Source organism: Chrysemys picta, chromosome 3 (genome assembly GCF_011386835.1).
Source record: "Chrysemys picta bellii isolate R12L10 chromosome 3, ASM1138683v2, whole genome shotgun sequence".
In the NCBI taxonomy this organism is placed as follows: domain Eukaryota; kingdom Metazoa; phylum Chordata; order Testudines; family Emydidae; genus Chrysemys; species Chrysemys picta.
The window spans coordinates 149,712,059-149,727,352 of record NC_088793.1 but is presented as its reverse complement, the minus strand read 5'-3'; the positions used below and the strand labels follow the sequence as shown (position 1 = coordinate 149,727,352).

Below are 15,294 nucleotides of genomic sequence, written 5' to 3'. Positions count from 1 at the left end.
TGTTTTAAGATCCAAGGGTTTGGGTCTGTGTTCACCTGTACCAATTGGTGAGGGGATTATTCTCAAGCCTGCCCAGGAAAAGGGGTGTAGGGGCTTGGGGGGATATTTGGGGAAGGTAGGGCTCCAAGTGGCCCTCCCTAAATAGTTGTTTAAAATAAATCACTTGGTGGTGGCAGTGTTACTTAATCCAAGGTATAAGAAAAAGTTTGTGCCTTGCGGAGTTTTTAACCTAAGCTGGTAGAAATAAGCTTAGGGGGTCTTTATGCAGGTCCCCACATCTGTACCCTAAAGTTCAGAGTGGAAGGGAACCCTGACACAGTGGTAGCAGTGGGATCATTTTGAACCAGAGATCGTTTTGAACCAAAAGCCCAATAGGATTTTTAAAAGGATAATTTTTCCCCCTTTTTAGCTGCTTAGAAAGCCAGAGCTGAGGGCAGATAAAGATCTTATCTCTCTTTGCCTGGAGGCAAAGGTATCAGGTCCTTGTAACAAAGGGATATTTTTAAGCTGTGAGCAGCTGGAGATTTTTGTCTTGTAACTGAGGGCAGGATAGTTAACTTTCTACAAGAGAATTCACAAGCAGTTTTTCTTCTTCATTCTTACTCTCAGGTAAGCTAGGCAAGAAGGAGCTAGGATGGCAAAACACAATGTCCAACAGAAACTAGAATTAGCTAAATTTGAAGCTGAGGAGAGACAAAATGAATAAGACAGACAGATAGCCTTAAAACGCTTGGAGGCAGAGATGGAGGCGAAATGCTTGGAAGCGGAGGTGGAGAAGCACCGCTTGGAGATGGAAGCAAAGGCAGAGAAGCACCGCTTGAAGGCAGAGGCAAAACGCTTGGAGATGGAGTTAGAGCTGAAGCACGTAGATCTGGAAAGAGCTACTCTGAGTCCACCGGATAACCCTAACAATCCATCCCCAAAAATCCACAAATGGGAGCGACTATGTCCACAGTATGATGAATCCAGTGATATTGCTGAATCTTTCCTCACCTTTGAGACACTGTGCACACTCCATGCAATTCCTGACGAGCACAAGATGACCACACTGGTAGCAAAATTGACTGGAAGATTTCTGGATATATTCAACAAGATGCCTATTCAGGAGGCGTCTGACTATGGTAAATTTAAGGATTTGGTTTTGAAACAATTTCAAGTTACACCTGAAACTTACAGAGTAAAATTTAGAGCCCTTAAGAGAGGGTCTGGACTAAGTAATGTGGCTTATGTAAACCAGATGAAGGATCTGTTAGATAAATGAGTCAACTGCAGGGGCGTAACTAGCTTTAAAGGAATGTGTGATTTGATGACTCAGGAACAATTCCTGAATATGACCAAAGATGATATAAAACAGTGTATATGGGATAAGAAAATGGACTCAGTAGAAAGTCTTGCTTCTTATGCTGATCAATACGAGCAGTCCCAGACTGCCAGAGAGGTGGGGCAAATCAGAACAAAATGGGTGGAGGGAGCAGAGAGGAACAACCCTGGTCGCAGGTTGAGCGGAGACCAGAAGGGACACCCTCAGATCACACCCTACCACCGGGGGCAGCCCAAGGCCCCAACTACACCCCAAGGAAAACCCCAGACACCTTATCGTTCCACCACACCATTCTCCAGCAACCCACCTCGCCCTAGTGACCAGCCAGCTGGGCGATGTGTTAAATGTAATGAGCTGGGGCCTGTAAAGGCCAACTACCCCAAGAACCCCAACAGTTCATAGCACCGGGGTCACACCGAAGGTCCTCAGGCCCAGATGCCTCCCAGATACCCTCAGAGCAAAGGGAAACTGTGAGTGTGGGCGGGAAGAAGGTTACAGCATGGAGGGACACTGGAGCACAGGTGTCGGCTATCCACCAATCCTTAGTGGACCCCAACTTAATCAACCCAGAGGTCCAAGTGACAATTCAACCCTTCAAGTCAAACTCCTTTGACTTGCCTACAGCCAAGTTGCCTTTCCAGTACCAGGGCTGGTCAGGATTGTGGACTTTTGCAGTCTATGATGACTATCCCATTCCTATGCTGCTGGGGGAAGACTTGGCCAGTCATGTGAAGCTAGCCAAGAGGGTGGGAATGGTCACCCGCAGCCAGGCTAAGTAAGCTGTCACACCTAGCTCTGTTCCTGAGATTTCTACAAGGGCCCAGACCGTGTTACCAGAGACTCAGACTGAGGTGGTAGAACCAGACCCCATGCCAATGTCTGTGACAGCAGTAGTGGATCCAGTCACAGAGACCCAGCCAGAGACAGTCCCAGAACCGAAACCGGTGGAGCAACCAGCACCAGAACCATTGCCAGCACTGAATCCAGCACTTGCAACCCTGTCTGCAGCCTCAACACCAGAGGGCACCACTGATCCTGCACTGGCAGCAGCAGATAAACCTACGCAAGAGGCTCAGCCAGAGCCTGAACCCCAACATAGTGCACCAGCGGAGAGCGGTTCACAGTCAACGGAAACAGCCCCATCCCCTACATCGCTTCCAGAGGGATCAAGCCCAAGTCCACAACCCAATGAGGATCTGATGTCTCCAGCATCAAAGGAACAGTTCCAGGCTGAGCAGGGAGCAGATGAAAGCCTCCAGAGAGCTTGGACGGTGGCACAAACCAACCCACCGCCTCTCAGCTCTTCTAATCGATTCAAGTTTGTTGTAGAAAAATGACTTTTATACCAGGAAACTTTCTGGTGGACACCAGGAAGACTGGCATCCTCAAAGACAGTTGGTAGTTCCAACTAAGTACCAGGTAAAGCTCTTAAGCTTAGCCCACAATCTGAGTGGCCACGCTGGAGTGAACAGAATCAAAGACCGTTTGGGGAAGTCCTTCCACTGGGAGGGAATGGGAAAGGATGTTTCTGCCTATGTCCGGTCTTGTGAGGTATGCCAAAGAGTGGGAAAACATCAAGACCAGGTCAAAGCCCCTCTCCAGCCACTCCCCATAATTGAGGTTCCATTTCAGCGAGTAGCTGTGGATATTCTGGGTCCTTTTCCGAAAAAGACACCCAGAGGAAAGCAGTACATACTGACTTTCATGGATTTTGCCACCCGATGGCCGGAAGCAGTAGCTCTAAGCAACACCAGGGCTAAAAGTGTGTGCCAGTCTTTAACAGACATTTTTGCCAGGATAGGTTGGCCCTCTGACATCCTTACAGATTCGGGAACTAATTTCCTGGCAGGAACCATGGGAAGCTCATGGGGTGAACCACTTGGTTGCCACCCCTTACCACCATCAAACAAAAGGCCTAGTGGAGAAGTTTAATGGAACTTTGGGGGCCATGATACGTAAATTTGTAAATGAGCATTCCAGTGATTGGTACCTAGTGTTGCAGCAGTTGCTCTTTGTCTACAGAGCTGTACCACATCCCAGTTTAGGGTTTTCACCATTTGAATTTGTGTATGGCCACGAGGTTAAGGGGCCATTACAGTTGATGAAGCAGCAATGGAAGGGGTTTACGCCTTCTCCAGGAACTAACATTCTGGACTTTGTAAACAACCTACAAACTACCCTCCGAACCTCTTTAGCCCTTGCTAGAGAAAACCTACAAGATGCTCAGAAAGAGCAAAAAGCCTGGTATGATAAACATGTCAGAGAGCGTTCCTTCAAAGTAGGTGTCGGAGAAAAACAGAGTTCTCACTATTTGTTTAGGTATAGTTATTAAGTACACAACTTTTCCTTTTTTTACTTTGTTAGAAAGTCAATAAACATTTTGGCCATTACAACCCCCACAGCTTCAGTGTATCCGTAAACTAAAGCCAAAAAAAGTTGTTACTCTTCATAAGTACGTTTGCTAGAAAAGTAAAAAACAAAAAACTACCCTAACAGGACACTTATTTTTTCAAGCTAATAATAGCTGTGTGTATGTTAAAGCCACCACATTGCAAAACATACATTTTAATCTCATTACCACTGCAGGCAATCATATTATTACTGGCCTGCAAATAAAATTTTGCAAGTAGTCCTTAAGTTCCAAATACCCTTTAATTAAACTAGTTTAGTACCTAATCAATTTCAAAATTTGCTTTCACTGTTACCAAAAATTCAAAAACTCTCTAAAGTACAAGGGCAAATTCACATGCTTCAAAATATGTATCAAGTTAAAAAGTATGCCTTTCATACTGCTTATAAAGTATCTACTTTATGTACTAAGTATAATGTATTGTGCTTTATAATTAAGGCTGTACAACAGCCCCATTATAGTATTGCTATAAAAATGTTATTGCTTGTATTGTTATTAGTTAGCTTAAAATTATGTTATTGTTGTTGTAAAAAACGTAATAATAATAATACCTTTCATGTCCATGCTCATCATGCATTGTCATTACATCCAATCAAAACCCCTAAGGTTAAAGCATCTAATGTAAAATCTAAATTCCAAAATTTAATGCAAATAAAAATTTAAAAATGTTTGTTGTACTAGTAGTACAAAGGGGGGGGTTGTGAAAGCAAAAAAAAAAACTGACAAAAAAAAATGCAATACATGACAGTTGGATGGCAATACTAATATTCCCATGTATGTCAAGCAAAGAAGACTTTAAAGGTATATCTACGCAGCAAAGAAAAACAGGTTGGGCCTATGCAAGCTCACTCAGGCTTGTCGGGCTCAGGCTGCTGGGGCTGTTTCATTGCAATGTGGACTTCCGGTCTCAGACTAGAGCTTTAGCTCTGGGACCCTCCCACTCTGCAAGGTCTTAGAGCCTGGGTTTCAGTCCCAGTCCAGAAGTCTACACAGCAGTGAATCATCCCTGCAGCCCAAACCCCGCGAGCCTGAGTTGGCTGGGACAGGCCAGCCATGTGTTTTTCTTTGCGGTGTAAACATACCCTAAAGGGTGATACATCCTTAGGAGTGAAGTTAGGCCATGATCTGGCACAGCACTTAAATATATGCATAAAGTCCAGCACCTGAGTAACCCCATTGAAACTAATATTTTACCAGATTGGGGTCTCAGTGACTGGCATGGCTAAGTAATACTCTGCATGTCACTATACAGTCAATGGACTAGAATTGAAATTGTTGCAGACAATAGATTAGAAGGGCAACAGGAGTGGAGAGGGTGGGGCTTGGTGGGGGAGTTTGGGGGAGGTCTGGATGCAGAGGGTGGGGCTTGGCAGGGAACTGGATGTGTGTTGGGGGTGGGGTTGGACGCACGGGTGTTGGGTGGACAGTGGCACAGCTCACTGTACAGTGAACCCTTCCCCCTGTGGCTGGGGAGTGATGGGGACAGAAAGCAGAGGGTGCAAGTGCGGAGCTTCCTGCAGCTGGGGGAGGTTCCTGGGGGTGGGTCTGACCCAGCCTCAGGAGGGCCCGTGCAAAGGAAGAGGAAGTCCCATCCTCCCCAGCCCATCCGGGACTAGCAGCTGGAGCCTGGCAACAATAGCAGCCACTGGCCGGGTCGTCCTCAGCCCTGACCCCCCCACCCCCAGACTCCTGGCGCACTGCAATAGCGAGCAAGAGGGACAGAGTCTTACACTCATGCCCAGCTCCACCCCGCCCCAAGTCAGTGATTTACATCTCCCCTGGCAGCTCCCAACACTTGGACCAGATGCGCCTGGTTGAGACCGCTGTCCAGAAGTTATTCTCCCAAGAAAGAGTAAAACCTGTGGGGGACATTAATTCTGCATTTGTGCAGTGGCACAAAGTTTCCCCCAGGAATAATAATTGTCCACCAATGGGTAGCATGTGAGGTCTCTAATGAGAACCAATAAGCCAATGATCATCATAATCACTGTGAAATGTATGTATGGACAATATTTAAGAAATTGTGTATCTATATGAAAAAGTATGTTCTTAAGATATGGAAGGTAAGGCAGATCACCAAGAGGTCACAGACCTCGGACATGTTCCTTTCAGGCAGATGGTAACAGACACTTATCTCTCTGTCTGGCTATGTGTATATTCTGTACTGTATGCCTTACAATGGATGCCTGTTTGCACACTAAGCCAGATACCAGTCAAAAAATTGGGAAATCTACAAGAGAGAAAACCTACAGGAAAAAACACTCAGCTGGGGGGGTGTCCTGTTTATGATTAAGATTAGTCTGGTGTATCAGGGAATGCAAAGAAACACACAGGATCCTTCACAAAGAAGGCAAGCTAACAGCATGTTTCTCTTATGAAAAGGGGGTCACAGCCAGCCTTATTGTAAAGCACTGGTGAGCAATTTTTTATTAGACATGAAAGTATCCTGTTAATAAAGTCTAGGCTCTAGAATGTATAATGATTTGATCTGATGGATAACCATTTGTTTCCAATACTTCTATGTGCTATTACTTGAATATCTATGCTTTGTTAAATACATTTATACTTGATTTCCCCATAAACATATCTAAGTGCTGTGTGTTAAACAGAGTGGTGATCTGGGGTGGAACTGGTCAGCTGGGGTGTACTATTTCTTTGGAAGCAGCGTATCTGTGAATAATATGAATGTCCAGTGGAACAGGGGCTTGACCCTCTTGGAAGATGTTCAGAGGTCTCAGCAGGTGTAATCTGCCTGTCACTAACATGTAGAGAGACAGCAGGGTCTGCAAAGGCCTACAGGGTAGTGTTTGTGTTAACCGTGGCCAGTGGAGTTGGAAAGCTGACCTCCTGGCAGGCACAGACAAGGTTTTCTCATGCTAAGGGGGAGTGGTATGAATTGCCTTGCAACTCTGGGTACCCCAGGAAACTTCACAGATACCCACACCCTAGACTTCGAGGAACTGAATGCCGACATCTGTTTGCGCTTTTGAGGGCAGGACTCTGATTCCCTGGGACTAAAAGAGGACAGTCCCAGAGACAGGGATTTTCTGAGGCCTCTTTCAGCTGATACATCCAGAGGAACACTTTGGGAAGGAGTTTTCGAAGACCTTCCCTTAGGCCTGGTCTACACTAACCCCCCAATTCTAACTAAGGTACGCAACTTCAGCTACGTGAATAACGTAGCTGAAGTCGACGTACCTTAGTTCGAACTTACCGCGGTCCAGACGCGGCAGGCAGGCTCCCCCGTCAACTCCGCGTACTCCTCTCGCCGAGCAGGATTACCGGAGTCGACGGCGAGCACTTCCGGGTTCGATTTATCACGTCCAGACAAGACGCGATAAATCGAACCCAGAAGTTCGATTGCCTGCCGCTGAACCAGTGCGTAAGTATAGACATACCCTTAGATGATTGAAGGGGTTCTGACATTGATCTAAGGGCAGCCTCCATGAGGATATATTAGAGGCACTCCTCCCTCAGCTTCTTAGTTCTAGTCTTGAAGCTGCAACAGAGAGAGCACCTATAACCTGGCCCTCACGCAAACACTTGCAGCAGTATGAATGAGGGTCACTAACAGACATAGGCTTCCTGCAGCCTACGAAAGGTTTGAACTCTGGGGACCTTGGCATGGGTTTCCCAGTACCAGGCAGGGTCTAGAGACCCACAATACTGGAAAAAATCCCAAAAGAAGGGCCAAATAAAAAGAAATAAACATAGAACTATAAAATTAATAAAGAAAAAAATAAAAGTCCAAAGACTTTTGAGCAGCTCTAGGTAGATCAAGTATTTGTTCACAAATGGAAAGAAGGAACTGAAAGATGGACTCAGACCTTTATACTCTCACTTGCAGCACAAGGAGCTTGGCAATGAGCAGTGCTGCCCTTATAGGTACCATCAGAGAAAACTCCCCAGCACTGGTCCTCAAGGCACACACTCACTTACAGTGTAATGGACATATGCAAGCAATCGAAGAACACCCCAATTTAATGATGGCTCCCCAATGTCAACTACTTTCTAAAATGTGTGTTAGCCAGTTTTTTGATCTATTTAGTGTGTGCTTTACTGATATTGTATAGTGCTAAATTTTAATAAGAATGTTGTGCAGTACTAAGTCAAATTCCTTACACAAGTCTAAGTATATTACATCTATGCAGTTACCTTTATCAACCAAACTTGTAATCTAATCAAAGAATGAAATCAGGATTATTTGACAAGACTTATTTTCCATATAATCATGTTGACTGGCAATAATTCTATTCCTAGCCTTTAATTCTTTATCAATTTAATACCACCTCAGCTTTTTTTTTTTTTTTTTAATCTAGGACTGATGTCAGGCTACTATGCAGAGAGTCATCAATCTTTAAACTGAAGAATTCATGACCTTCACAAGGCAAGTCTTCCAAAACTGAGATATGTACTTCTCTGAGCAAGCCCAATGGGCAGTTTTGCAGAAGGTCACTGAAACTCTGCAGCACTGATGGGGAGCATCCCACAAGATTAAATACACAGAGACCAACCCAGACCACTGCTTTCTCTGTACATGTGGAGGGGGCAGTTGAGTCAAAAGTGCCCTATCACAGCAAAAAACTGTTACTTACCTGTACGATAACTGCTGTTCTTTGAGACGTTAATGCAGATCTGTATTACACTCTGCATGTGGTGCCAATCTCAGTACCAATGGTGATCCCCAGGAAGTCTCAACAACTTTCGAGAACGATACTGAGAAGGCGAGAGAGAAGAGTAAGATGTCTCCAAGCCCAACCCTGAGGAACCTCCAGAGTAGTCCATAGGCAATGAAGGAGCCACCCATCCAACAAACATCCAGCCTTATCCAAAGTCTAGCCTACAGGATGCATCGGTACAGACAACGGTAAAGCAGTTGGTGCTTTAACCACTAACATAGGCCTCATACTCACACTCAGTACCGAAGCAGACATTGGTGCCGAAGTCGAAGCTGGCATTGGATCCATAGTTGCAGTGTGCACCGGGATCATCATTGGCATGGAAGATAATAGCTGTGTTGACAAGTCCCTCAGTACCGAAAAGGCAGGTGACCTCAACTCTGTACCCTGAATTGGAAGAGGCGAAAAGAGATTCCAATAATAATGGCAGGTCTGCAACCAATCCAGACAGCACCAAGGACACTGAAGAAGCCTCCACAGCTGAACATTCCTCAATTAGTGGAGGGTCAGGAACAGCCAGGCAAAGAAAGTCCGATGCAGCCTGATACACCACTGGTGTGGAAACAATCAATGCTGACACTGAAGTTGTTGGTACTGGACTCAGAGGAAGCCCCATGGATGGTACCTGAGTCAATGGTAGAGTCCAGTTGCTCTCACCTCTGCACTGGAGAGCAAATAGCCCTGCTCTATCGTGCATGCGGGATGAATCATAATGTAGGTCTGCACTCCTCTTGGAAGGGGAGGAGGAATATCTCCCAGCTCTGGAATGGCCCCAGTCCATTTTGTGATAAATTTTTCTAGGAGAACCAGAGGAAGAACTGTCACTTCTTTTTCTGTGGGGGAGGAGAATATGAATTTGGCCTAACAGCCTGTGCCAGCTCAGATGCCCTCTGAGGGGCCTGACAATCTGCGGAGATCGCCAGTGCTGAAACAGGCTTCATGGTCTGCTCCTGAGGGTGCTGCTTCAAATATAAGTCTCTGTCCACCTGCATTTTCTTTTTGAATGACTTGCAGATGAAGGACTTTTCTTTAATGGGCCCTTCCCGAAAGCACAATAAACATTGAGTGTGTTAGGAGGGTGGGGGTCATTATCAGAGCTAACTACCCCACATGATGGGCAATGTTTAAACGCTGGCGAGGGCAACATGCCAGGCAAAATCCTATCCAACCATTTTTAATAAACTAAACCTATAGGCACCACTAAACTAACTACAACTAACAACTATATACAAAAAATTCTGTGAAATAGCATAAGGTAAAAATCACACTGAGCATTCCAACTCAAGCCATGGGCAGTGAGGAGAGTTGGGGCAATGCTGCTCTTAAATTGCCAGGGGAGGGGCTATGCGGCCAGAAGGCATGAGTGCCACCCCTACAAGTACTGCTAAGCAAAATTATCTGGCTTCTGTGCATCGGGCGCACACACACCTGAGTGGAATATACATCTGCAACCACTTGAAGAACTGATAGTGTCATGTGATTTTGCACACTCTTCCATTTGAACTGACTTCTTTTCTATAACAGATGCAGGCAAGGCCAATGAATAGAGTTGTTGGAGAGGGGGAAGCTTCAACAGCTGCTGGAATAGAACTGGGACATTCGGGGTTCCCAAGTTGTTCTTAATGGCTTAGACAAAAAATTGGAATTCCTGAACCTTAGGCAAGGTTATCAAAGCAATTCTCAGCATGGAGGAAAAGGATTTGGAAAAGAAGTATTCCAGAAGGAGAGCTGAAGATACTTCTCATTCACCAATGGAGGCAATGACTGGGAATAGTGCAGTATTGGCCATGTCCAGCCGGAGGAGCCTGGAAAGGGCAGCGGAGGAGTATGCAGTTGCCTCTGTAGACAGGCACGATTATCCCAGTAGTGGTCTGAGAAATAAGAAATACTTACCTTGCTCTTTAAACCTGAAGGGGAGGGCATTGACAAAAATTAAATACCCGTTATGACAAGCAATCAGAGTGCTAGTCACAAACAATGGTGAGACCTGATACAAACTCAACTGGAAGAAAAGAGGCTAAAATCTAGGCTTTAAGGGTGGTAGCAGGGATGTAAATATGGAGAAACTACCAGGACCTTATCATTCTTCCAAAAGAAATGCATGTGAACAACATTTGCTTTAAAAAATCAGAGACATATTTCAATGTTGCAAAAGGTTATCACTAAGTTTTTAAGAATTTAATATTAATCTTAACTAATAAGTTTCTTACATACGAATAGAAATCAAATTATTAACTGAGTTTAAAGCACAGGTTATTTTTTTTGCTGTGAAAGAAATTCAAAAATCAAATTAAAGTGTATTTGAAATGTCTTCAAAAATGTCATTTTAATTAATTTGGCAAATATGCATACCTTTTTCAAAAGCTGCTTAAACATATTCATAACTTCATCAACTTCTTGAAAAAAACTGTCCAATGTCAGAGATGACCAAGTTAATATAGTAAGTCCTTGTCTCAACACAGATTCTACCTAAACAAACAAACAATAAAACAAAACAAAAATTGTGATAACTAAATATAGAAAAAAATAAATATGTTAAGAATATAACATACAATGGGACTGATGATTATAAAAATGAACAATGGTCCAGTACTCATTACTGAAAGAAACAGATGCAAACTAACAGAATCTATGTTTTGTTACTTCAAGGAAAATTGCACAGATTTACTCAATGTTTATTTAGGTTTTTATGTGTACCACAGCCATATTCACTGCTATGCTGACAATTCTCAAATGTACCTGTCCATCATTGACCTCTCTCTTCCTGGCCAGTCTCGCATCTCTTGCTGGTCCTCTAACATCTCCTCATGGATGTTACTTCCTTAAACTAAAACAAAATCTGAACTGTCCATGTTTTCTCCTAAACCCTGTTCTTTGCTGCACTTCTCCATCATTGTGGACAGATTGAGATCACATCTCTGAAGCTCAAATGATTCTTCCCTTTCCTTTTTTATCACATCCACTTTCTCACTAAATCTTGTTGCTGCACTCCCTATACTATTTCTAAAATCCTCGCTTTCCTCACCAGCCACAGCCCTATTTTTTGCCCAAGGTAACCTCAGACTTTCATATCAATCAGGTCATTTAGCTGTCAGTTTTCATTCTAAATTTCATCTGACTAGGGAAGATGCCACTCTTCACACCTGGAATGTCAGGCGAGTGTTGGCTTTCTATTTGGAAAGGACTAAAACCTTGAGGGCTGTTTGTCTCTTTCATGGCCAGAATTAAAGTGGCCCCTGTTTTGACCCAAAGGCTCTCCCCAAATGGGTTTGTGCTTGTATCCTCTCTTGCTACAAGGCTGCTAATGTCCAGCCCCCTCCTATGGTTATAGCTAAGGCTATGTTTTAGTCACAGGTATTTTTAGTAAAAGTCATGGACAGGACACGTGAAACAAAAATTCACGGGCCCGTGACTTGTCCATGACTTCTACTAAAAATACCCGCCGTGACTAAAACTTGGACAAGGGTTGTGGGAGGGTGGTCTGGGGGCACCGCAGGTGCTGGAGGAGGTGACCCGGGACCCCTGCTGGTACTGGGGTAGGGAGGGTTGGTGGGGCTGGCAGGGGTTTCCTACCCGGCTCCGCGTCCCTGCAGCTCCTAGGTGGCAGAGGCAGGAGCCAGGGCAGGAGCTCTTCTGCTGCTCCTGCCATAAATGCTGCCTGCCGCAGCTCCCATTAGCCGGGAAACGCAGTCAATGGGAGCTGCAGGGGCGGGGCTTGCGGGTGCCAGCAGCACGCAGCACGGAGACCCCCCCCCCCGCCCCTCCGCCACCTAGGAGCTGCAGGGGGACCCCCCTGGGCCAGCACCAGCCACTGCAGAAGTCATGGAGGTCATGGAAAGGCATGGAATCCGTGACTTCCATGATGTCCATGATAGACTCGCAGCCTTAGTTATAGCGCATTCTACTAAATCACAATCTACTTCCATAGCCCTGATGAAGAATACATCCATTGCAGAAATATGCAAAGCTACCATGTGGGCTTTGGTCCATACCTTCTTACAGCATAATATTTTAGTACATGCCTCTAGAGGAGTCACCCCCTTTGGTACTGCAGTTCTACAAACAGTTTTAGATGGGGCTCAAAAGCACCCACTTTCGCTGGGGAGTATTGCTTCAAAGTCACCTGAAGTGAAGCACCCATGAGGACATTATTCACAGATTGAGAATTTAATTATCCTGTACAGCAGTGTTTCCCAAACTTCGGACGCTGCTTGTGTAGAGAAAGCCCCTGGCGGGCCGGGCCACTTTGTTTACCTGCCGCGTCCGCAGGTTCAGCCGATCACGGCTCCCACTGGCCGTGGTTCGCTGCTCCAGGCCAATGGGAGCTGCAGGAAGCGGCGCGGGCCAAGGGACATACTAGCCGCTGCTTCCCACAGCCCCCATTGGCCAGGAGCAGCGAACCACAGCCACTGGGAGCCGCGATTGGCCGAACCTGCGGACATGGCAGGTAAACAAACCGACCTGGCCTGCCAGGGGCTTTCCCTACACAAGCGGCATCCCAAGTTTGGGAAACACTGCTGTACAGTAACTGGAGTTCTTTGAGACGTTAGTCCCACATAGGATGTTCCACTATCCATCCTCTTTCCCCTCTGCTTTGGAGTCTTTGCCTTTCTGGACGTCACAGTAGAGAAGGAACTGATTCATCCAACACAACCCTATACATCCTTGTTATAGGGCACAAGGCTAGCTAGGGTGCATGTTGGACCAAACAGGCACCGCTACCAAAAATCTGTGATCAACAGTGCATAGGGTACACTTTTACCAGAGTAGAGCACCTGTAGGGACATTACTCAAAAAAGAACAAGAATTTCTGCTATATGCTGGGATGCTCATCAGTTGGAGGAGAAAGATCTGGAAGTATTAGTTGATCACAGGATGACTATGAACCACCAATGTGATGTGGTTGTGAAAAAAAAAATGCAATCCTAGGATGTATGAGATGAGGTATTTCCAGTAGAAATAGTAAAGTATTAATGTCATTGTACAAGGCACTAGTAAATCCTCATCTGGAACATTGTGTACAATATGGTCACCCATATTCAAGAAAGATGAATTCAATCTAGAATAGGAACAGAGGAGGGCTTCTAGGGTGATCAGGAGAGTGGAGAGATCTATCTTATCATAGGAGACTGAAGGAGCTTGGCTTGTTTAGTCTAGCAAAATGAAGGCAGTGAGGAGATAAAGAAGTTACTCACCTTGTGCAGTAACAATGGTTCCTCGAGATGTGTCCCCCTATGGGTGCTCCAGTGTAGGTGTATCTGTGTCCCTGCGTTGCTGATCAGAGACACTTTGGTAGCAGTGTCCATTGGGCCTGCACATGCACTGTCTTTCCTTGTGCTGCACCTAGGGTGACCAGATGACAGGAAGAAAATATCGGGACACAAGGGGGGGGGGGAGGGGGGGTCACTGGCGGAGCAAAAAAAACCAAAACACCGAGTGCTGCCGGTGTAAGGACACAAACAGCTCCCTCTCCCAATTCCCTACTGTGACCCAGTGCTGCCGGGGGGCGGGAGCTGAGAACAGCCCAGGGCTGCGGGCAGTCAGAGGAGATTATGCTTACCCTTCCTTAGGTATGCATACCTTCAGCCTCTGGTTTTTAGGAGCGGGGGAAAAAAACCAACAGAGAACAGCTGAGTGCTGCCGGCAGTCAGAGGAGAAGAAAAAAAAAAAGCCGAGAACAGCTGAGTGCTGCCGGCAGAGAAAAAAAAAAAAAAAAGCGGAGTGCAGCGTCCCGACCGAAGATCAATCGGGACGCGGGACAAATACCTAAATATCGGGACCGTCCCGATTTTATCGGGACGTCTGGTCACCCTAGCTGCACCACAAGGCTAGCCAGTGCATACAGGGTAACCATCCTCAGTTCTCTATCGCAGAGTCATAACAAGAACTCCAAAGCAGAGGGGAGGAGGGCGGGTTGTGAAGCACCCATAGGGACACACGTCTCAAAGAAGAAGTTACTCACCTTGTGCAGTAACAATGTTCTTCGAGATGTGTGTCCCTGTGGGTGCCCCACTTTAGGTGTTGGTGCGTCCCTGCACCGGAGATCAGAGATTTTAGGTAGCAGTGCTCGGTTGGGGCGTGCACAAGCAGTAGCTGTCTCGCAGTGTCATTGGTGTCTCTTGTACCGCGCGCACAACCCGAACCCCTCAGTTCCTTCTCTACCACGGACCCTGATAGCAAAAACTCCAAAGCAGAGGGGAGGAAGCATGTCGCAAGCTGTGTCAGATAAGGATACTTGGCCAAGTCGGAGCGATCAGATGACATGAGCTCCATCCCTTTTTATTTTTAGCAGAGCCTTTAGCAGAGGAGGAAACAGATGGTCTCCTGTTTCAGGTCCAGGGGAGAAGAAGAACATCAGCCAGAGAGTGCTGTCTCATCCCCACCCTGGAGCAGTAGCACAGACACTTCTTGTCCTGGTAAGTGACAAACAGGTCTATGGACAATGTTTCCCATCATGTGAACAGAGCGTGGAGTACTGACGAGTGCATCTCCCACTCATGGTCATGCAGGAATTTGCGACTGAGGTTATCTGCTATCGAGTACTGCATTCCCAGGAGGTAAGTTGCTGACAAAATGATGTTGTAAGAGATGCACCAATTCCAGAACGTCATTGCTTCCATGCATGTAGAGGGCAACCTCCCACGCCCCAGCGTTTGATGTAGTACATGCAGGCCATGTTGTCTGTTGGGATCTTTATATGAGATACTGCTATCAGCAGGAAAAAATGGCCATAGGCATTCCTGACCACCCTCAGTTCAAGGCGATTGATATATAGAGATATCTCTGAAAGTGACCATTTGTCTTAGTAGTGAGGCTGTTTAAGTGCATGACCCACGCTATGAGTGTGTGTCAGTAGTAAGGAGCAACAATGGTGACGTGTGCAA

At 45.9% G+C, this 15,294-nt stretch overlaps 1 protein-coding gene across 1 annotated transcript in view; it reads right to left on the bottom strand.

The window, feature by feature from the left end:
• The window catches only part of DNAH8 (dynein axonemal heavy chain 8), a 595,636-nt gene that overhangs the window by 413,125 nt on the left and 167,217 nt on the right, over positions 1–15,294 (bottom strand). The window contains exon 20 of the mRNA XM_065589982.1: positions 10,763–10,879. Within this exon, the coding sequence (XP_065446054.1) occupies positions 10,763–10,879 (117 nt within the window). The remainder of the gene's footprint in view (positions 1–10,762; positions 10,880–15,294) is intronic.